We start from the raw sequence: 16,808 nt of genomic DNA, 5'->3' as shown, positions 1-16,808 counted from the left end.
ATGTGCAGTTCACAATAGGGTTCATGCTCTGATATGGTTTGGCTCTGTGTCCCCACCCAAATCTCAAGTTGAATTGTAATCCCCAATGTCGGAGGTGGGGCCTGGTGGGAGGTGACTGGATCATGGGGGTGGTTACTAACGGTTTAGTATCATCCCCCGAGTGCTCCCTTGGTAGCAACTCCCCCTACAGGTGCTCTCCTTTCTCCCTCCTCTCTCCCTCTCTCCCTCTTAACCTATCTCTCTCTCTCTCTCTCTCTCTCTCTCTCTCCCTCTTAACCTCTCTCTCTCTCTCTCTCTCTCTCTCTCTTTCCTGCGGGCCATGTGAAGATGTTCCTACTTCCCCTTCACCTTCGGCCACGATTGCAAGTTTCCTAAGGACTCTCCAGAAACAGAAGCCTGTACAGCCCGCAGAACTGTGAGCCAATTAAACCTCTTTTATTTATATGTCTCAGGTATGTCTTTATAGCAGTGTGAGAACGAACTCATACACGCTCCTATGAGAATCTAATGCCAACACTGGTCTGAGAGGAGGCAGAGCTCAGGTGGTTATGCTTGCTCACCTCTTCCTGTGCTGCCCGGTTTTTAACAGAGGTTGGGGACGCCTGCATATGTGCATGTATATGTGCATATACATGTATGTGAATACAAATGTACACACTTTCTTTTTGCAAAATACTTAGTAGGGGAAACAAAAGGCTTGGTGAGTGGAAATGAAGAGTTGTGGTGACCTGTTTCTAGCTTGATTAGATGCAAAGTGGGGGAAATGGGGGAGGGGCAGGGGCAGACGTGGGGAGGAGGACAGAAAGCTCAGCTTATCACATCGTGTCTGACATATCCACAAATCAGCCAAACGTAAGTGTCACGGGGCAGCTGGCTACACTGAACTGCAGCTCCAGAGATAGGTCCTCTGAGGTCCCTCATCTTAGACACCAAAGACAGGAGAACAGCCCTGACTCTCGGGCTGCCCTGCCCAATACTGGAGCCACTACCTACATAGGGTTATATAAATTTAAATTTAATGAAAATTAAACCGAATCAGGGGTTCAGTTCTTCAGTCACACTAGCTGCATTTCAAGGGCTCCACAGCTATATGTGGTTAGTGACTACTGTCTTGGCTGGCATAGCTATGGAGCATTTCCACGGTTATAGAAAATTCTGCCACTCTCTAGGACAGCACTGGCCCAGAGACTACAAAGAGAGAAGACGGCCTAGGACAGAGCCTAGAAAGCATGTGCTGGTGGGCAGGAAGTACTGAACCCAGTGACTGGGGAGTGGCAAGTGGGTCGGGGAACACCCAGGAGGCCCTCTGAAAGCCAAGTGAAGAAGACACTCAAGATGGGGGCAGCGGCCTGCAGGGTACAGAGAGGGAAAGGCAGGCAGGACCAGAGCAGTGCCCAGAGATGTAAAGACATGATCCGGAAGGGAAATGCTGCTATGGAGGGTGGCAACAAAAACCACTAGCAATGGTTAAGGAAGGATGGCTGAAGTAGGAGACAGGGTCCAGGCCAAGAGGGCCAAGAAGTCTTGCAAACAAGGTCCACCTCAGAGCAGTGGGAAGCTCTGTGGGCTGAGGCTGAGACTCTCCAGAGATGTTTGCAGAGAAGGGAAGTGACTGATGGCAGCTAAAGGAGAATGGGAAGTTAGTGGGGAGATTTTTAAAGGTAGAAGACACAGCAAAGAGAGAGTAAACAGATGTAACAGTAAGTGAACTGGTCTATCTTAGGCTGGGCGTGGTGGCTCACGCCCGTAATCCCAACGTTTTGGGAGGCCGAGGCGGGTAGGTCACTTGAGGTCAGGAGTTTGAGACCAGCCTGACCAACATGGTGAAACCCCATCTCTACTAAAAATACAAAAAAATTAGCTGGGTGTGGTGGTGCATGCCTGTAATCCCAGCTACTCCAGAGGCTGAGGCAGGAAAATCGTTTGACCCCAGGAGGCCGAAGTTGCAGTGACCTGAGATCGCACCATTGCACTCCAGCCTAGGCAACAAGAGTGAAACTCCATCTCAAAAAAAAAAAAAGTATGTGAACTGGTCTAACTTAAATCCATTGTGCAAACAGTTAACATTTGTTTTGAAGTTGATTTTATTGCTTCACAGAAAAGCAAAACTGTCCCTGAGATTGGCAGAACATTCTACAACCATGGAAAGGCTCTATAACTATGCTAGCCAGGACAGTAGCCATTAACTAAGATTTAAGGAGACAGCAATGAGGTACTTAGCCAGGAAAACCAATTCTGAGCTTTCTTGGCTAATGATGGAAACCTAAAGCTAAAGCTAGGTAATTCCCTCTTAGGGGTAACAGTGATTGATGATACCAAAGGAACTGTAAAACACATGGTCACATTTTTTTTTTCTTTTGAGACAGAGCCTGACTCTGTCATCCAGGCTGGAATGCAGTGGCACAATCAAGGTTCACTGCAAACTCCACCTCTCAGGTTCAAGCAATTCTCTTGCCTCAGCCTCCCAAGTAGCTGGGACTACAGGCATGTGCCACCACGCCCAACTAATTTTTTTGTATTTTTAGTAGAGATGGGGTTTTGTGATGTTGGCCAGGCTGGTCTTGAACTCTTGGCCTCAAGTGATCTGCCCACCTCCGTCTCCCAAAGTACTGGAATAACAGGCATGAGCCACTGCACCCAGCCACATGGTCACATTTTCATGTTAAATTTAGTGTCACAATCTGAGCAATTTTGTTCATTTAAAGCAAAAGAGAATAAAGAAGGGGCAGATTACTAAATAAAGATAGTCTGGAAATCCACAGTCATTAATGCTATATTAATCCAGCACCTGAGTGGGACATTACCTTTATTGCAGGTCCAGGAGCCACGTCGTCCAGGACATGTGCACAAATGTTGATCACCTTCAGCAGGTGGGAGAAGAGCTGCTCCACCATGGGCACCAAGGCCCGGTCCCCCAGGGCTGGCCAGACCTCCTCTTGCTTGGTGGCTGCTGGGTTGGCTTCTTCTTCAGAGGCCCATGAACTTCTCAGAGATTTAGGAGCACTGGCTGTGATATGAGCATAGACATTACCTCTCTAGCCCAATAGCATGGGAAGGACAAATTGCTTGGGGAACTGAAGTCATTTAAGACCCTAATCTATGTTGAGAGTTGGCCAGACATCTGTGCCTGATATTCAACTGATAAGCCAAACTCAAACTGAAACTGATGTCTTCCCCACAAATCTGTGTTCCCAATTTCCATGACTGTCACCACCACACACCTGCCCAGGATGTGAAGTCATCCCAGGTTTCTTGGTCTTCACAACCGAAGTTCAGTTGGTGACCCAGGCCTGGCAATTCTGCCTCCTTCATTCTCTTACGATCAGTGTCTTCCCTACAATCCCAAAGCCATTATCTTGGTTTAGACTCCCCATCTCTTGCCTTAGCGTCAACATTAATCTCCTGAGTCTTTCTACCTTCTCCTCCAGCCCACATTCAAGTTGGCTGAATGATCTTATTAAAATACTCATCTTTTAGTCCCTTTCACGAAACTCTCCTATAGCCTCCTAAAGCAAAGAACACAGGTCCCGATTCTTTCAGGGAGATTGGTACTTCTCCCAAAATCAATTTCAATGGACTCCGTCTTCCTTGCTGGCCACATCCTCCATTATCATCGCCAAGGTGCTGCACCCTCTCCCTGTTGTGCACCCTTTCCTGTGAGCCCATAAATCTGCCCAAGGAGAGTGATCATGGCCACTCTGCGTGACCATTGCACTTTTGTTTACATGTATCTCCTCTAATCTAAAACCAACTTGAGAATGGAGTCCATACTTTATCCTTTCTTACCATCCCAGTGCCTGAGGCAGTACTGGCATATGGTGCCCACTGAGATGAAATTCAAAATGAGTTTATTTGTAGTTAACTGAGGGGCTATACTGGGAAGAGGCCACTTTAAAATACTCAGCACAGAACAGGTGCCAACTGCATGTGTTTATGCATATAGGTAACATCTGAAATTTGACTAAAGGGACAAGCCATCACTGGCAATGACCTTTCAGTATTTTCCCCTCATATGCTCACCACCCCCACTCCCCCTAAGGAAATCAAAATCCAAGCCTCGGAGTCCCTGCTTCAACTCAGTACCAGTACCTGCAAGCAAGTTTCCGGCCAAAATCAAAGCATCTTGATGGGCTGAGAGATCCAATGGGAACCAAGCTGACGAGAGCAGGGTCAGAATCATTGTGGCCATCCCAACGGTACAGCTCTTCCTAGACTCATCTGAGGCACTCAGTGGAGGCACTCTGGAAGCAGACATTTGCAAGGTCAAATTACAGAAAAATTTCAAGCAAACAACAGTCTTCCTTTCTCTTGCAATTCCAAGAGAAAAGCGTGTCACAGTATGTTTTATACCAGCTCAGAAACTGTTTTACTGTTAATCAACTAACAACTTTCCTATAAATCAAAGCTCCATAAAAATCATTTGAGAAATGAAATCAGGTAGTAGATCTGAATAAAAGTACTGGGGCCTAAGTGTCCAATGAAGGAATGCTTCCACTAGGGTTCTGCTGAACTGGAGATGAGATAGCTACCCAGACATTTGGGCATCTTAATGCCATTGAATAAACAAGCCCAAAATAAAAGAGAATTGGCTGGGGTGAGCTCTTTATTACTATGGAAAAATAGTGTACTTGATACCCAATGGGGCAGGTCTGACGTGGTTAGTCTTCCTGATATTAATATTATCTTGGTTCCCCAATGGTATCCTTTAATACCCCATATCTTGTAGTAAAAGTTACTGGAAGACAAATTACAATCTCATATAAGGAGGACTACCCAGGGCTCAATCCCCTAGAAAAGATAGTATAAGTCAAACTACCAAGAACTGAATCCCAACCACCTGAGGTGCTGACTGAGGATTAAGAGAATACAGAATGGGTATGGAGAACAGAACTCATAAATATCAACCCCTTGTGAACAGATACAGAAATAAGGATTATGGTGTCTACCCATATTTTCTTTTTTAGCACTTAAATCTATCTATATTTTAAATTTTAAAAAGTATTAGAACTGTATGTTTACTTGAATGAATTTTTAGCTTTCTTTAAATTAATACATTTTACTCCAATGCCAAAGTTGCTCAGAAGTCAAGTCTAGTGCCGGACCTACGACTAGAAACCATAGTTGCTCAGTCTATATATGAGGAAGGCGGGAAAGCAATCATTCTAGAGCAGAGAATGTAATCCACTTTAAGCAAATGTCAGTTGGTCATTCGCTGACACACACAAGAAATCTACAGGTTTACTTCTCAAATGTGACGTGAGTCACCAAAATCATTCTCAGTAATTGATACACAGAATGAAAGCTTATTCCTGAATGCTGGAGAAGACTTGAAATTATTTCCCAGATGCGAGTAGGGTCATCTACTGGGGGAAAATCATTTTTAAGTAAAAGCTATTAATGTAAGTACAGTAGTTCCTAAATCATCACCATTTCATATGTTAGGTCACATTTAAGTGAAAAAAGGTTCCTAAACTTCTAATACGCAGCAAATAATTCTGGAAAGAATCAAGCTAATGAGAAAAGTCTTTTGCCAGCATATGAAAATTCCCCTAAATGAACTTGAAGATCACACCCTCAAATTCCCAAAAATGCCTAAGAACATTTGGCATTCAGTTCCCACAGTTCCTGTCACTAGTCTCACACAACTAATACAGCAGAAACAAGTATTCCACCAGATATTTTTCCAAAAGCCAAACTGATAAAAGACTTAAAAAGAAAGAAAAAGGGCATCCGACTAACTACATTTCTATTATACTGTTGTAGACAACTATTAATATATACCGAGGAAAATACATACCCACAGTGCCAACCTAAACTCCAAATGCAAACTGGGAAGGCAGTGGAAAGAAGACACAAAGCTTCACAGCATCCAAACTATAGAACAAAGAAACAATAAAATCACACCTAAACACCACCAAGGTTTATTGAATTATATCTCCTTTTACCCTTTATAAAAAGTACAAACAACGAGAACTGAGATCTGTGTATGATAACCATGGGATATCTATCCCACCAGTAGGATACAACTTCCTACTTTAGACAACTCAAATACATGTTACCAGAATGGCAATTATATCCCAGTGAAGATAGGCTCCTGTGCTGCCCACACCCTGGAATGCTGTCCCACCCTTCCGCCTCTCAACTGCCCCTGCACAATCTTAGGAGCTGAGCTCCAGCTGATCACATTATCTCCCTGACCAGCCTGCAGAGACCATTAAGGGCAGGAATCCTGTTTTTACATTCCAAGCCTACAACAGTGTCTGACACATGTCAGCCACAATAAAAATAAATTAGCAAAGTTTACAATATTTTGAACAAATGAAGGGAAGAACAAAAAAATAAGCAAAGTTTACAATATTTTGAACAAATCAAAGCTTACAATATTTTGAACAAATCAAGAGAAGACCATACTGCAGACAGCCCAAACAATATTCAGTTTTCTATAACATGCAAGTATTTCTTTTGTCAAATAAAATAAAAACGTTTGGCTGGGTGCAGAGGCTCACACCTGTAATCCCAGCACTTTGGGAGGCCGAGGAGGGTGGATCACGAGGTCAGGAGTTCGAGACCAGCCTGACCTACCTGGTGAAACCCCACCTCTACTAAAAATACAAAAATTAGCCAGGTGTGGTGCCGCACATCTATAATTCCAGCCACTCAGGAGTCTGGGACTGGAGAATCATTTGAACCTGGGAAGCAGAGGCTGCAGTGAGCCAAGATCACACCACTGCATTCCAGCCTGGGCAACAGAACGAGACTCTATCTCAAAAAATAATATTAAAAACAAAAAGGTTTAACCTGGTCACCAACAAATTAACATTACTTTTGTATATTATTTTTTCTGATGACAAAAGTTATACTTGCTCATTTTAGAAAATTTGAGAATACCTGAAAAATATAAAGAAGACAAAAATCATCCACGATCCCAAAATTTATTTTGGTGATTATCTGCCAATGTGAGGAATGTATATATGTAAATACTATTTTTCTTAACTGAAATCCGACTATACCCCCTACCAGGTTTGTATTCTGCCTTTTTTCACTCAATATCACAATTCAGATTATATATCTCCATATTGTTAAAAATTCTCCAAAGCATCACACTATACACTAGCATATGTACATAATTTAATTGTTCTTGAATTCTTGGATATTATGGTTCTTTTCTAATGTCAGCAACATAAATTATTATTATAAAAACGTAAGGACGGGCATGGTGGCTCACGCCTGTAATCCCAGCACTTTGGGTGACCAAGGCGGGTAGATCACCTAAGGTCAGGAGTTTGGGACCAGCCTGACCAACACGGAGAAACCCCATCTCTACTAAAAATACAAAATTAGCTGGGTGTGGTGGCACACGCCTGTAATCCCAGCTACTCGGGAGGCTGAGGCAGGAGAATCGCTTGAACCCAGGAGGCGGAGGTTGTGGTGAGCTGAGATTGTGCCATTGCACTCCAGCCTGGGCAACAAAAGCAAAACTCTGTCTCAAAAACTAAAAATAAATAAAAAATGTAAATCACAAATATTTTTCCCTTAGTATATATTACCAGGTCACTGAGATAATTATAATTGAGACATTTTAAACTTCTGATACATTACCAATGCAGGTGACAGTAGTTTTCTTTCTCTCTCTCTCTTTTTTTTTTTTTTTTGGAGACAAAGTCTCGCTCTGTTGCACAGGCTGGAATACAGTGGCTCGATCTTGGCTCACTGCAACCTCCACCTCCCAGGTTCAAGCGATTCTCCTGCCTCAGCCTCCCGAGGAGCTGGGATTACAGGCGCCCGCCACCAAGCCCAGCTAATTTTTGTATTTTTAGTAGAGATGGGGGTTTCACCATGTTGGCCAGGCTGGTCTCGAACTCCTGACGTCAAGTGAGCCCCCACCTCGGCTTCCCAAAGTGTTGGGATTACAGGCGTGAGTCACCACGCCTGGCTTATTTTCATTTTTATGTCTTCCTAAATTGGCTGAATTTTTTTACTTTCAGCATGTACTTTAATAATCAGAAAAAAGTAGTTATTTACATTCCTGGAGTAAGCTAAGATTCTTTTTACAGAAACACAATTTCTTAGCAAGCCCCACAGATAAGTAAGAGCTCTAATACAAGCACCTCACCATAAGATGACCATACAACTAACTGGCCATACAAGTTACAAAAAATTATTATAATTTCATTAAGACCAATCAAGAAAGAGACTTACAGTGAGTGCTCTCGTGGTTGATGTGATCAGTTCATGAGAAACTGCTGCAATAACTCTTGAAAGGTTATTTTCCATAGTGACATCTGTTATGCTTGGTAGTAGGTTATAGCCTCTATATATTCTAATAAGAAAATACAGAGACTTAAAATATACTATTAAAACATATATTTTCAAAGATCAAATGGCATTTAATGGTTTAAGATTAAAGATTAAAAGAAGTTAAGCAGTCTCAACTTTTAAGTGAAAGAGGGGCTGAAAATAAATTTTGATCATTACGCCATAACAATGGCTGAATTTATTCCCTCCCTTCCTCTCAGTCCGCCCCGAACACTTTCGCTGCAGCCACGCTCCCCTTACAGCATTGCCTACTATCTCTTTAAGTTGAAATAAATGCTTCATGAAGTTACTCCTGCTTCCAAGAAAAAAGAAATTCCTTTCTCCACTTCTGAGCTCCCATGGCACTTTTCTGCATTCCCTTCACGGCACATGTAAATTTCTATCCCCCATTATAGTTATATTCAAACTCTAATTCCTTTAGAACACATGGAAAAAAGGCAAAAAATAAAATAAATTATAATACCCCAACGGTTTGAATAAAGCCAATCTGATTTTGAATCCCTCACAGTGTCTCGTCCACTGAGACACTTAACAAAACTAAGGAGATTATGATTTTAAGTTAACATGTGAATGCTAACAGATTAGGCAGCTAAGCAGCACACTCTGCTACACAATTGGGAATCGTATCTGTCACGCAAGTCCCAATTAAGCACTGTTGAGTTGTGAAGAGGCCTGCTGAAGTTTGGAACTGGGAAACTTTTCAAAGTAGTAGTCACCAATTTTAATGATATCTCAGTTGGCATCTATTAATAAATATTCATCTTCTGAAATGACATTAAGAAGCAACAATTTATTCTAAGCCTATCAAATTCCTGATAATCAAATACTCTTTCACCGTTTCTACTTATCTTGAAGGAGTATTTATCCTGAATCTTTTCAAAGAGAGAAAATGCCAGTTCTGAGTTTAAACAAAGGAATTATCTGAAGGGGAAATATTAAGGGGGCCAAAGAAAATGTTTCCATGTGTCTTTGTTGTTGTCGTTTTGTGGCTTTTTTTTTTTTTTTTTTTTTTTTTTTTTTTTTTTTTGAGATACAGTCTCACTCTGTAGCCCAAGCTGGAGTGCAATGGCACCATCTCGGCTCACTGCAACCGCTGCCTCCAGGGCTCAAGTGATTCTCATCCCTCAGCTTCCCAAGTAGCTGGGATTACAGGTGCCCACCACCACGCCTGAATAAATTTTTTGTATTTTAGTAGAGGCAGGTTTTGCCATGTTGCCCAGGGTGGTCTTGAACTCTTGAACTCAGGCGACCTGCCCGCCTGGGCCTCCCAAAGTGCTAGGATTACAAGTGTGAGCCACCACGCCCGACCTTCCATGTGTTTTTTAAAGCAGTCTTTACATGAAAAAAAGATGTTATTTATTCAGGAATTATGACTTTGAAATGTGATAAGCTGAGTTCCTAATTCAGAAAAAAAGCATCAAGTGATCATTTAAGCTTAGAAGTCATCTAGTCCAAGTTCTGTAAAACACTGTTACTCAGCAGAAAAAGAGTATCATATAAAGCCAATTTTTAAAATAACATTTAAGAGACGAAATTGAAAAGCGCAAGTCTTATCCTTCTGCAATCTCCTTTGCAAGCTAGAATTCTGAAGATCATAGCTTCATTAAAGCACTCTGTCCTACTCACCTAAGAATCAGTTAAGCATGGGATATATGTGGCCATTTGACGCTATATTCAAAAGCTCCACAACAAATGTGAATGAGAGTCATTGCAAATCACGGAACTAGTGGATAGCCCTAAATAATACTGACTTTAATAGCCCACTCACCTACAAATCAACAGGCATGATAGAATACAATCCTCTTTAAAGGTAATATAACGGAAGTGAAAATTTTTTAACAGATAATACGTGTCACACACAAAAATACAACTGTCAGCACATGAAATGTAATCAACGATTAAAAGATTTACAGTGTCACAGCTGTGTAACTGTGGCAGGGCTTAAATACAGAGGTGGTGTGGTCAATCCTCACAATGACAATATCCTGTCAAAGGACTGACCTACACTCAAACATCCCGACCTAAAGCTTTTTTCTAGAAAATAAAATGTTTTCAATGAAAGCCTAAAGAAAGGCATCAGGAAAGGGCATTTTCCTGACAATGTGAGGACGCCACCGGCTCAGCATACCTGGTTATTGTGCTGACGGAGAAATGAGATGGAGGCTGCGTCTCATGCATGAGAAGTTTCAGGTAAACACTGCTTTGATCTCTTGCCACGGCCACTACTGGATCAGCTTGTCCTTGGTCACATTTATAAAACAGCTTTGGGACAAGCCTAATACAAAAGTAAGGTTAATTTGCTTAAGAAAGTAGATGAAACTCACCTGTGATAGACCACCCTCCCTGCAGGTGGCTAAGCCAACACCTCTGGTTACCAGCAGACATCACTTCTCGCCCCCTTTCTCAGGTGGCATTCTTCAAGCACATGACAGCATCATCTCCAATCTCAGGGTCACTCTCTGATGCACCCACTCTGACATAACTGGGTGCTGTACTTTCTTTTTCTTTTTTTGAGACAGACTCTCACTCTGTTGCCCAGGCTGGAGTGCAGTGGCACAATCTTGCCTCACTGCAACCTCTGCCATCCAGGTTCAAGTGATTCTCCTGTCTCAGCCTCCTAAGTAGTGGGATTACAGGTGCCTGCCAACGCGCCTGGCTAATTTTTGTAGTTTTAGTAGAGACGGGGTTTCACCACCTTGGCCAGGCTGGTCTTGAACTCTTGAACTCCTGACTTCATGATCCACCTGCCTCAGCCTCCCAAAGTGCTGGGATTACAGGCATGAGCCCCCGCACCCCGCCGGGTGCTGTACTTTCTTTTGTCTGTCATTAAATTAAGTCCCTTTTTATCCACACTATTAAATGCTTTAATTAAAAACCAACTTTGAAAGTTCTTTTTCTAAACCTTTTGATCAACATCAACAAGTGCTGAACATCTGTCCACAGAGTACTAAGCACAGAGCAAGTCTGAGTGCCAGTTGCATCCCTTAGGCACTTTTGCAATTCTGTCTGCAAAATTGTCCCAAACACTCCCAGATGGCAAAGCTTAAGCTGAGATTCCTAACAAATCTAAACTGAATTCAAATGCAGAACGTGGGTAACATTTTCCTACAAAAACAAAAGGGCTTATATCTGCCATCATTACTCAGTAATACTTTTAGAAACAATCAACTATTTTATCATATTGGTCTGCAAACCCCAATATCTTTAATTAAAGTCTTTTTCCTCATGGAGACTTGATCATGAGTACAATTTTTTCTAGAATATAAGAAGTAACTATTGGCTGGGTAGGGTGGCTCAGGCCTGTAATCCCAGCACTTTGGGAGGCCGAGACAGGGGAACCGCTTGAGACCAAGAGTTCAAGACCAGCCTGGCCAACATGGCAAAACCCCATCTCTACTAAAGATACAAAAATTGGCCAGGCATGGTGGCACATTCCTGTAATCCCAGCTACTTGGGGGGCTGAGGCAGGAAAATCGCTTGAACCCAGGAGGCAATAGTTGCAATGAGCCAAGATTCCACCACTGCACTCCAGCCTGGGTGACAGAGCGAGACTCTGTCACCACAAACAAACAAACAAATAAAAAGAAGTTGCTATCATTTGCAGAAAATGGTAAAGCTGAAAAATTTCTGAATAGGCAAGTCATACAAACCTTTAAGTAAATGAAAAGTGTGTCTCACAAGTAATCAAAGAAATGCAAATTACAATGATGAAAACGAAAAAGAATATGCACCAAAATGTAATTTTGGTTTTCTTTCAGTAGTTTGATTACAAAGATTATCTCCTTTTTTATATTTTCCTTAAATTTTGTTCATTTAACATGTATTACTTTCAAAAGAAGGTAAGTTATTTTAAAAAGAAATATCAGCCAGGTGTGGTAGCTCATGCCTGTAATCCCAGCACTTTGGAAGGCCAAGGCAGGTGGATCACTTGAGGTCAGGAGTTTGAGACCGGTCTGGCCAACATGGTGAAACCCCATCTCTACCAAAAAATACAAAACTTAGCTGGCAGTGGTGGCTCTCCCCTGTAATTCCAGCTTCTTGGGAGGCTGAGGTGGGAGAATCACTTGAACCTGGGAGGCAGAGATTGTAGTAAGCTGAGATGGCACCACCACACTCCAGCCTGGGCATCATAGAGTGAGACCTTATCTCAAAAAAAATAATAAAAAATAAAGAGAAGTATCAACTTCTGCCCAAACAACTGACATATATTTAACTTTTTTTGAAATATTTGTATTGGTGAGAAGAATAAGGCACAATCACATTCTGGTAGTGGGAGTATACTTTGGTATGTTTCTGCTGTATGTTCTCAGAAGTGGGAGCTGAGCTGTGAGTACGCAAGGGCATACAGAGTGGTATAATGGACATTGGAGACTCACAAGTCGGGAGGCTGGGAGGAAGGCGAGGGACAGAAAACTACATATTGGGTACAAGATACACTACTCGGGTGACAAGTGTACTAAAATCTCAGACTTCACCATGCAACCAAAATTCAGCCATGTAACCAAAAACCACTTGTACCCCAAAAACTATTAAAAATTTTTTTAAATGTGTATATGTAGAAAGAAAGAGAGAAAGAAAGAGAAAGAAAGAAAGAAAGGAAGGAAGGAAGGAAGGAAGGAAGGAAGGAAGGAAGGAAGGAAGGAAGGAAGGAAGGAAGGAAGGAAGGAAGGCAGGCAGGCAGGCAGGCAGGCAGGCAGGCAGGCAGGCAGGCAGGCAGAAAGAAAGAAAGAAAGACAAGAAAGGAAGAACGAATGACGGTATGTTTCTGAAGAGCAGTTTTACAGTAAGTACCAAAAATTATTTAAAAATCCACTTCTAGGTTATCTACTCAAGAGAAATGAAAACATGCCTATACAAAATCTTGTAGACAAATGTTCACAGTACCATAATTCATAAATTGGCCAAAACATGAACTCAATAATATCCATCTGATGGATAGATAAAATATGGTATTCATATAATACTCTCACCAATAAAAACAAACAAACTACTGATACATACTATAACAAGAACCAATCTCAAAATTAAGTAAAAGAAGCCAAATGCAAAAGTCCATTTATATTATGACCCCAGTTCTATAAAATGTCCAGAAAACACAAATCTTTGTTTTCAGACAGAGTCTCTCTCTGCTGCCCAGGCTGGAATGCAGTGGCACGATCTCTGCTCACTGCAAACTTCGCCTCCCAGGTTCAAGTGATTCTCCTGCCTCAGCCTCCCAAGTAGCTGGGATTACAGGTGCATGCCACCACACCCGATTAATTTTTGTATTTTTAGTACAGACAGGGTTTCACCATGTTGGCCAGGCTGGTCTTGAACTCCTGACCTCAAGAGATCCACCCACCTTGGCCTCCCAAAGTGCTGGGAGTACAGGCATGAGCCACCGTGCCTGACAAAAACACAAATCTTAAGGGACAGAAAATAGATGAGTGGCTGCCTAGGAGTGGGGGCGGGAACCGGAGGTTACTGCAATGGGCCCAAGGACCTTTGGGGTGATAGAAATGTGATAAAATTGAAGTTTACAATACACTCAAAATGAGTAGGTTTCAAGAAATGTAAATTATACCGCCATAAAGCTATTAGAAAATTTGTTTTAAATTCAAAGCCTGGCCAGGCACGGGGGTTCACACCTGTAATCCCAGCACTTTGGGAGGCTGAGGCAGGTGGATCATGGGGTCAGGAGTTTGAGACCAGCCTGGCCAATATGGTGAAACCCTGTCTCTACTAAAAATACAAAAATTAGCTGGGTGTGGTGGTGTCCACCTGTAATCCCAGCTACTCGGAAGGCTGAGGCAGGAGAAGAGCTTGAACCCGTGAGGCGGAGGTTGCAGTGAGCCGAGATAGCGCTTGGGCAAACGAGCAAGACTTTGTCTCAAAAAAAAAAGAAAAAACAAAAAAACAAAATTCAAAGCCTGGGCTGCTAACTCAACTTCCAGGAATTCTTGGAAAAAGAAAATTGTACACAAACACTTATGTACAATAGTTAACTGCCAAAAAAAAATTTATGTAAAATTTTATCACAACCACATAGTAAAACAATGACCCATCACTAAAATTACTGTTTCATAAGATAACAGAAAAATGCTAATAAAATATTAAGTGAAAATTGTCAGGTTACACAGTTGCATGTAATTTTGACCCCATTTTGAATAAGAAACTCATAAAAAGTATACAGCAAAATATTAACAGTGATTACTTCCAGGTGGTAGCAGAATTGAAGGTGGTTTTTTTTCTTCTTAGTGCCATTCTCTATAGTCCAAAATTTTTACAATGAAAATGCATTACTTTTTACAATGGATGGTTAGTATTTTGTTTTTTTAATTATAATTTTATACTTTTTTGGATTTTTTTTTTGATAGTTTAAGAACAGAATAGCTGAAATGAGCTCAGATTCAGGAATACTGCTCTACATCCTTTGAATTCTTCCCTCTCTTTCCATTCTCACACCTTTTAGTACTTCAACCAAAAAAGTAAAAGAGATAAAATACTGGTAAATACCTAATTAATGATGCTGCAGCAACATGTCGCACCCTGGGGTCTTCATCCCCAAGCAAATGGATGACAACATTATTGAGCACTCGTTCTTGCAGTTTTAAAAGCTTTAGAGAGAAGGATAATAAAAATAAACATAATCTTGTATTTGACTAAATTTTAGGTAAGATATTTTGGAAAGCTAGTGAGAAAGAACTCAACATTGCTAGACTTAAATCCATATGACACAATTATAACTTTCATGATATAAACTGTGAAATAAACAGATCTAAAACATGACAAACGCATTTAGAGAAATTCCACAAGGAAAGCCTCACTTTCACCTCCTTGAAGGTAAAACAGCATCTCACAAAAATAAGCCGCTTACCCCTGTATAATGATGAGCCCCTCTGTGTAAGTTTTCTGCTTTTGCCTCCAAAAAGCTCACCAGCCTAACAAAAGAGCACATTTAACAATGAAATCATTTAGTTACTCAGTAAACACTTACCGCCAGCTTGCTTCAGAGCAGGCTCAGTCAGGCGCCCTGGAAAGCCCTTGGGCAGCACTTACTCAAGACAACAGAAAAGGCTGATGGCTTTAAATAAATAGAGGTGGCATTCCTCTCACAACTCCAGACTCAAGAAGACAGTACTCAGTACTCAGTAAACTGTTTTTCTTTTTCTTCAAAATAAATACTATTTCAAAAGACTCTGTAAGTCCCGTACAGAATTGGCTCAAACCACACAGAAGGGGCGAGCTGGGCCCCCCATAACCTGCTATCTTGCTGCCCACTCACGCATGCTCAGCGTCCCTATCTGTGGGTGGAGCCAAGAACAGTCCCAGATTTATAAACATTTTAAGGATTAAATAACCCACAAGGGCTCTATAAAAGGTGGGTTGGGGGGGAAAAAAACACCTGAATTATAAAAATTTCCCTTCTAAAATAAAGTACTGACAGAAAACTTCTCCTGCCAAAAATTTACTCTCAGAAAATGAAAGTGCCAACACAGCTCACGTTTTTTTTTTGTTTTTTTTTTTTTTTGAGACGAAGTCTCGCTCTGTCGCCAGGCTGAAGTGCAATGGCCACGATCTCGGCTCACGGCAACCACAGCTCACATTTTTTAATTGCAACAAAATATAAACCAGTTGTCTTACCTAGGTTCAGTATAATGATGAGTATATTCTTTTTAAACAAGCAGAATTAACATAAGCTACATTTTTTAAAAAGTTTAAGACAAAGATGAAAAATTCTAAGCTCTTTTATTCCTACTATCCAGAACACTTAAATGACTAGGACTATCCAAAAAAAAAAACTACTCTTCTATTTATCTTTTAAAATTCTAGGCCAGGCACAGCTGCTCATGCCTGTAATCCCAGCACTTTGAGAGGCCAAGATTGGAGGATCAATCGAGCCCAGGAGTTTGAGACCAGCCTGGGCAACATAGCAAGACCCTATTTCTACAAAAAATAAAATATTAGCCAGTGTGATGGCACACACCTATTGTCCTATCTAACCGGGAGGCTGAGGCAGGAGGACCACTCAAGTCCTGGAGTTCAAAGCTGCAGTGAGCTATGAGTGTGCTACTGCATCCAAGCCTGGGCAACAGAGCAAGATCATGTCTCTAAATGAATAATAAAATAAAATAAAATACACGCATAGAGCAAGGTTCAGCAAAAAGCCACTGGGAGGAGAAAATCACTGTCATCTACCTAAACCACTCAGATTTCTGATGGTCAGGGTACTTGATAGCATCATTCCTTAAAGCAAGTGACCCCAGGACTTTCAATTGAGCTTAGTTCATGAAATCTAATGGACGTGACTCACTTACCTGAAGTCGATCTCCGCAAGGGTTTCCAGAAGCTCTGTCCTCACCAGCCAATAGGAACTGTTCCTCAGAGTCAGCACGTCGATGATCAGCTGCAGTCCTAACTCACTGTAGCTGCTGCTGCAGAGACTCATGACACAATGCTGGAACACAAGGTCCGAGGTAAGAGGGCAGCAGGTTAGTCCCACTCAGTACCCG

General features: G+C 41.7%; 1 protein-coding gene across 2 annotated transcripts in view; it reads right to left on the bottom strand.

The window, feature by feature from the left end:
- The window catches only part of HTT (huntingtin), a 155,816-nt gene that overhangs the window by 88,379 nt on the left and 50,629 nt on the right, over positions 1–16,808 (bottom strand). For both annotated transcript variants that reach the window (XM_030920084.1, XM_030920090.1), the window contains 8 exons: positions 16,614–16,753; positions 15,173–15,236; positions 14,812–14,912; positions 10,445–10,591; positions 8,200–8,320; positions 5,798–5,874; positions 4,090–4,241; positions 2,805–3,007 (listed from right to left, as the gene is read on the bottom strand). In XM_030920084.1, the coding sequence (XP_030775944.1) occupies positions 2,805–3,007; positions 4,090–4,241; positions 5,798–5,874; positions 8,200–8,320; positions 10,445–10,591; positions 14,812–14,912; positions 15,173–15,236; positions 16,614–16,753 (1,005 nt within the window). The remainder of the gene's footprint in view (positions 1–2,804; positions 3,008–4,089; positions 4,242–5,797; positions 5,875–8,199; positions 8,321–10,444; positions 10,592–14,811; positions 14,913–15,172; positions 15,237–16,613; positions 16,754–16,808) is intronic.

The sequence above is a fragment of the Rhinopithecus roxellana genome, chromosome 2, assembly GCF_007565055.1.
Source record: "Rhinopithecus roxellana isolate Shanxi Qingling chromosome 2, ASM756505v1, whole genome shotgun sequence".
Lineage (NCBI taxonomy): Eukaryota > Metazoa > Chordata > Mammalia > Primates > Cercopithecidae > Rhinopithecus > Rhinopithecus roxellana.
Note: the sequence above shows the minus strand (reverse complement) of the source record. Positions and strands in the feature narration are given on the sequence as shown.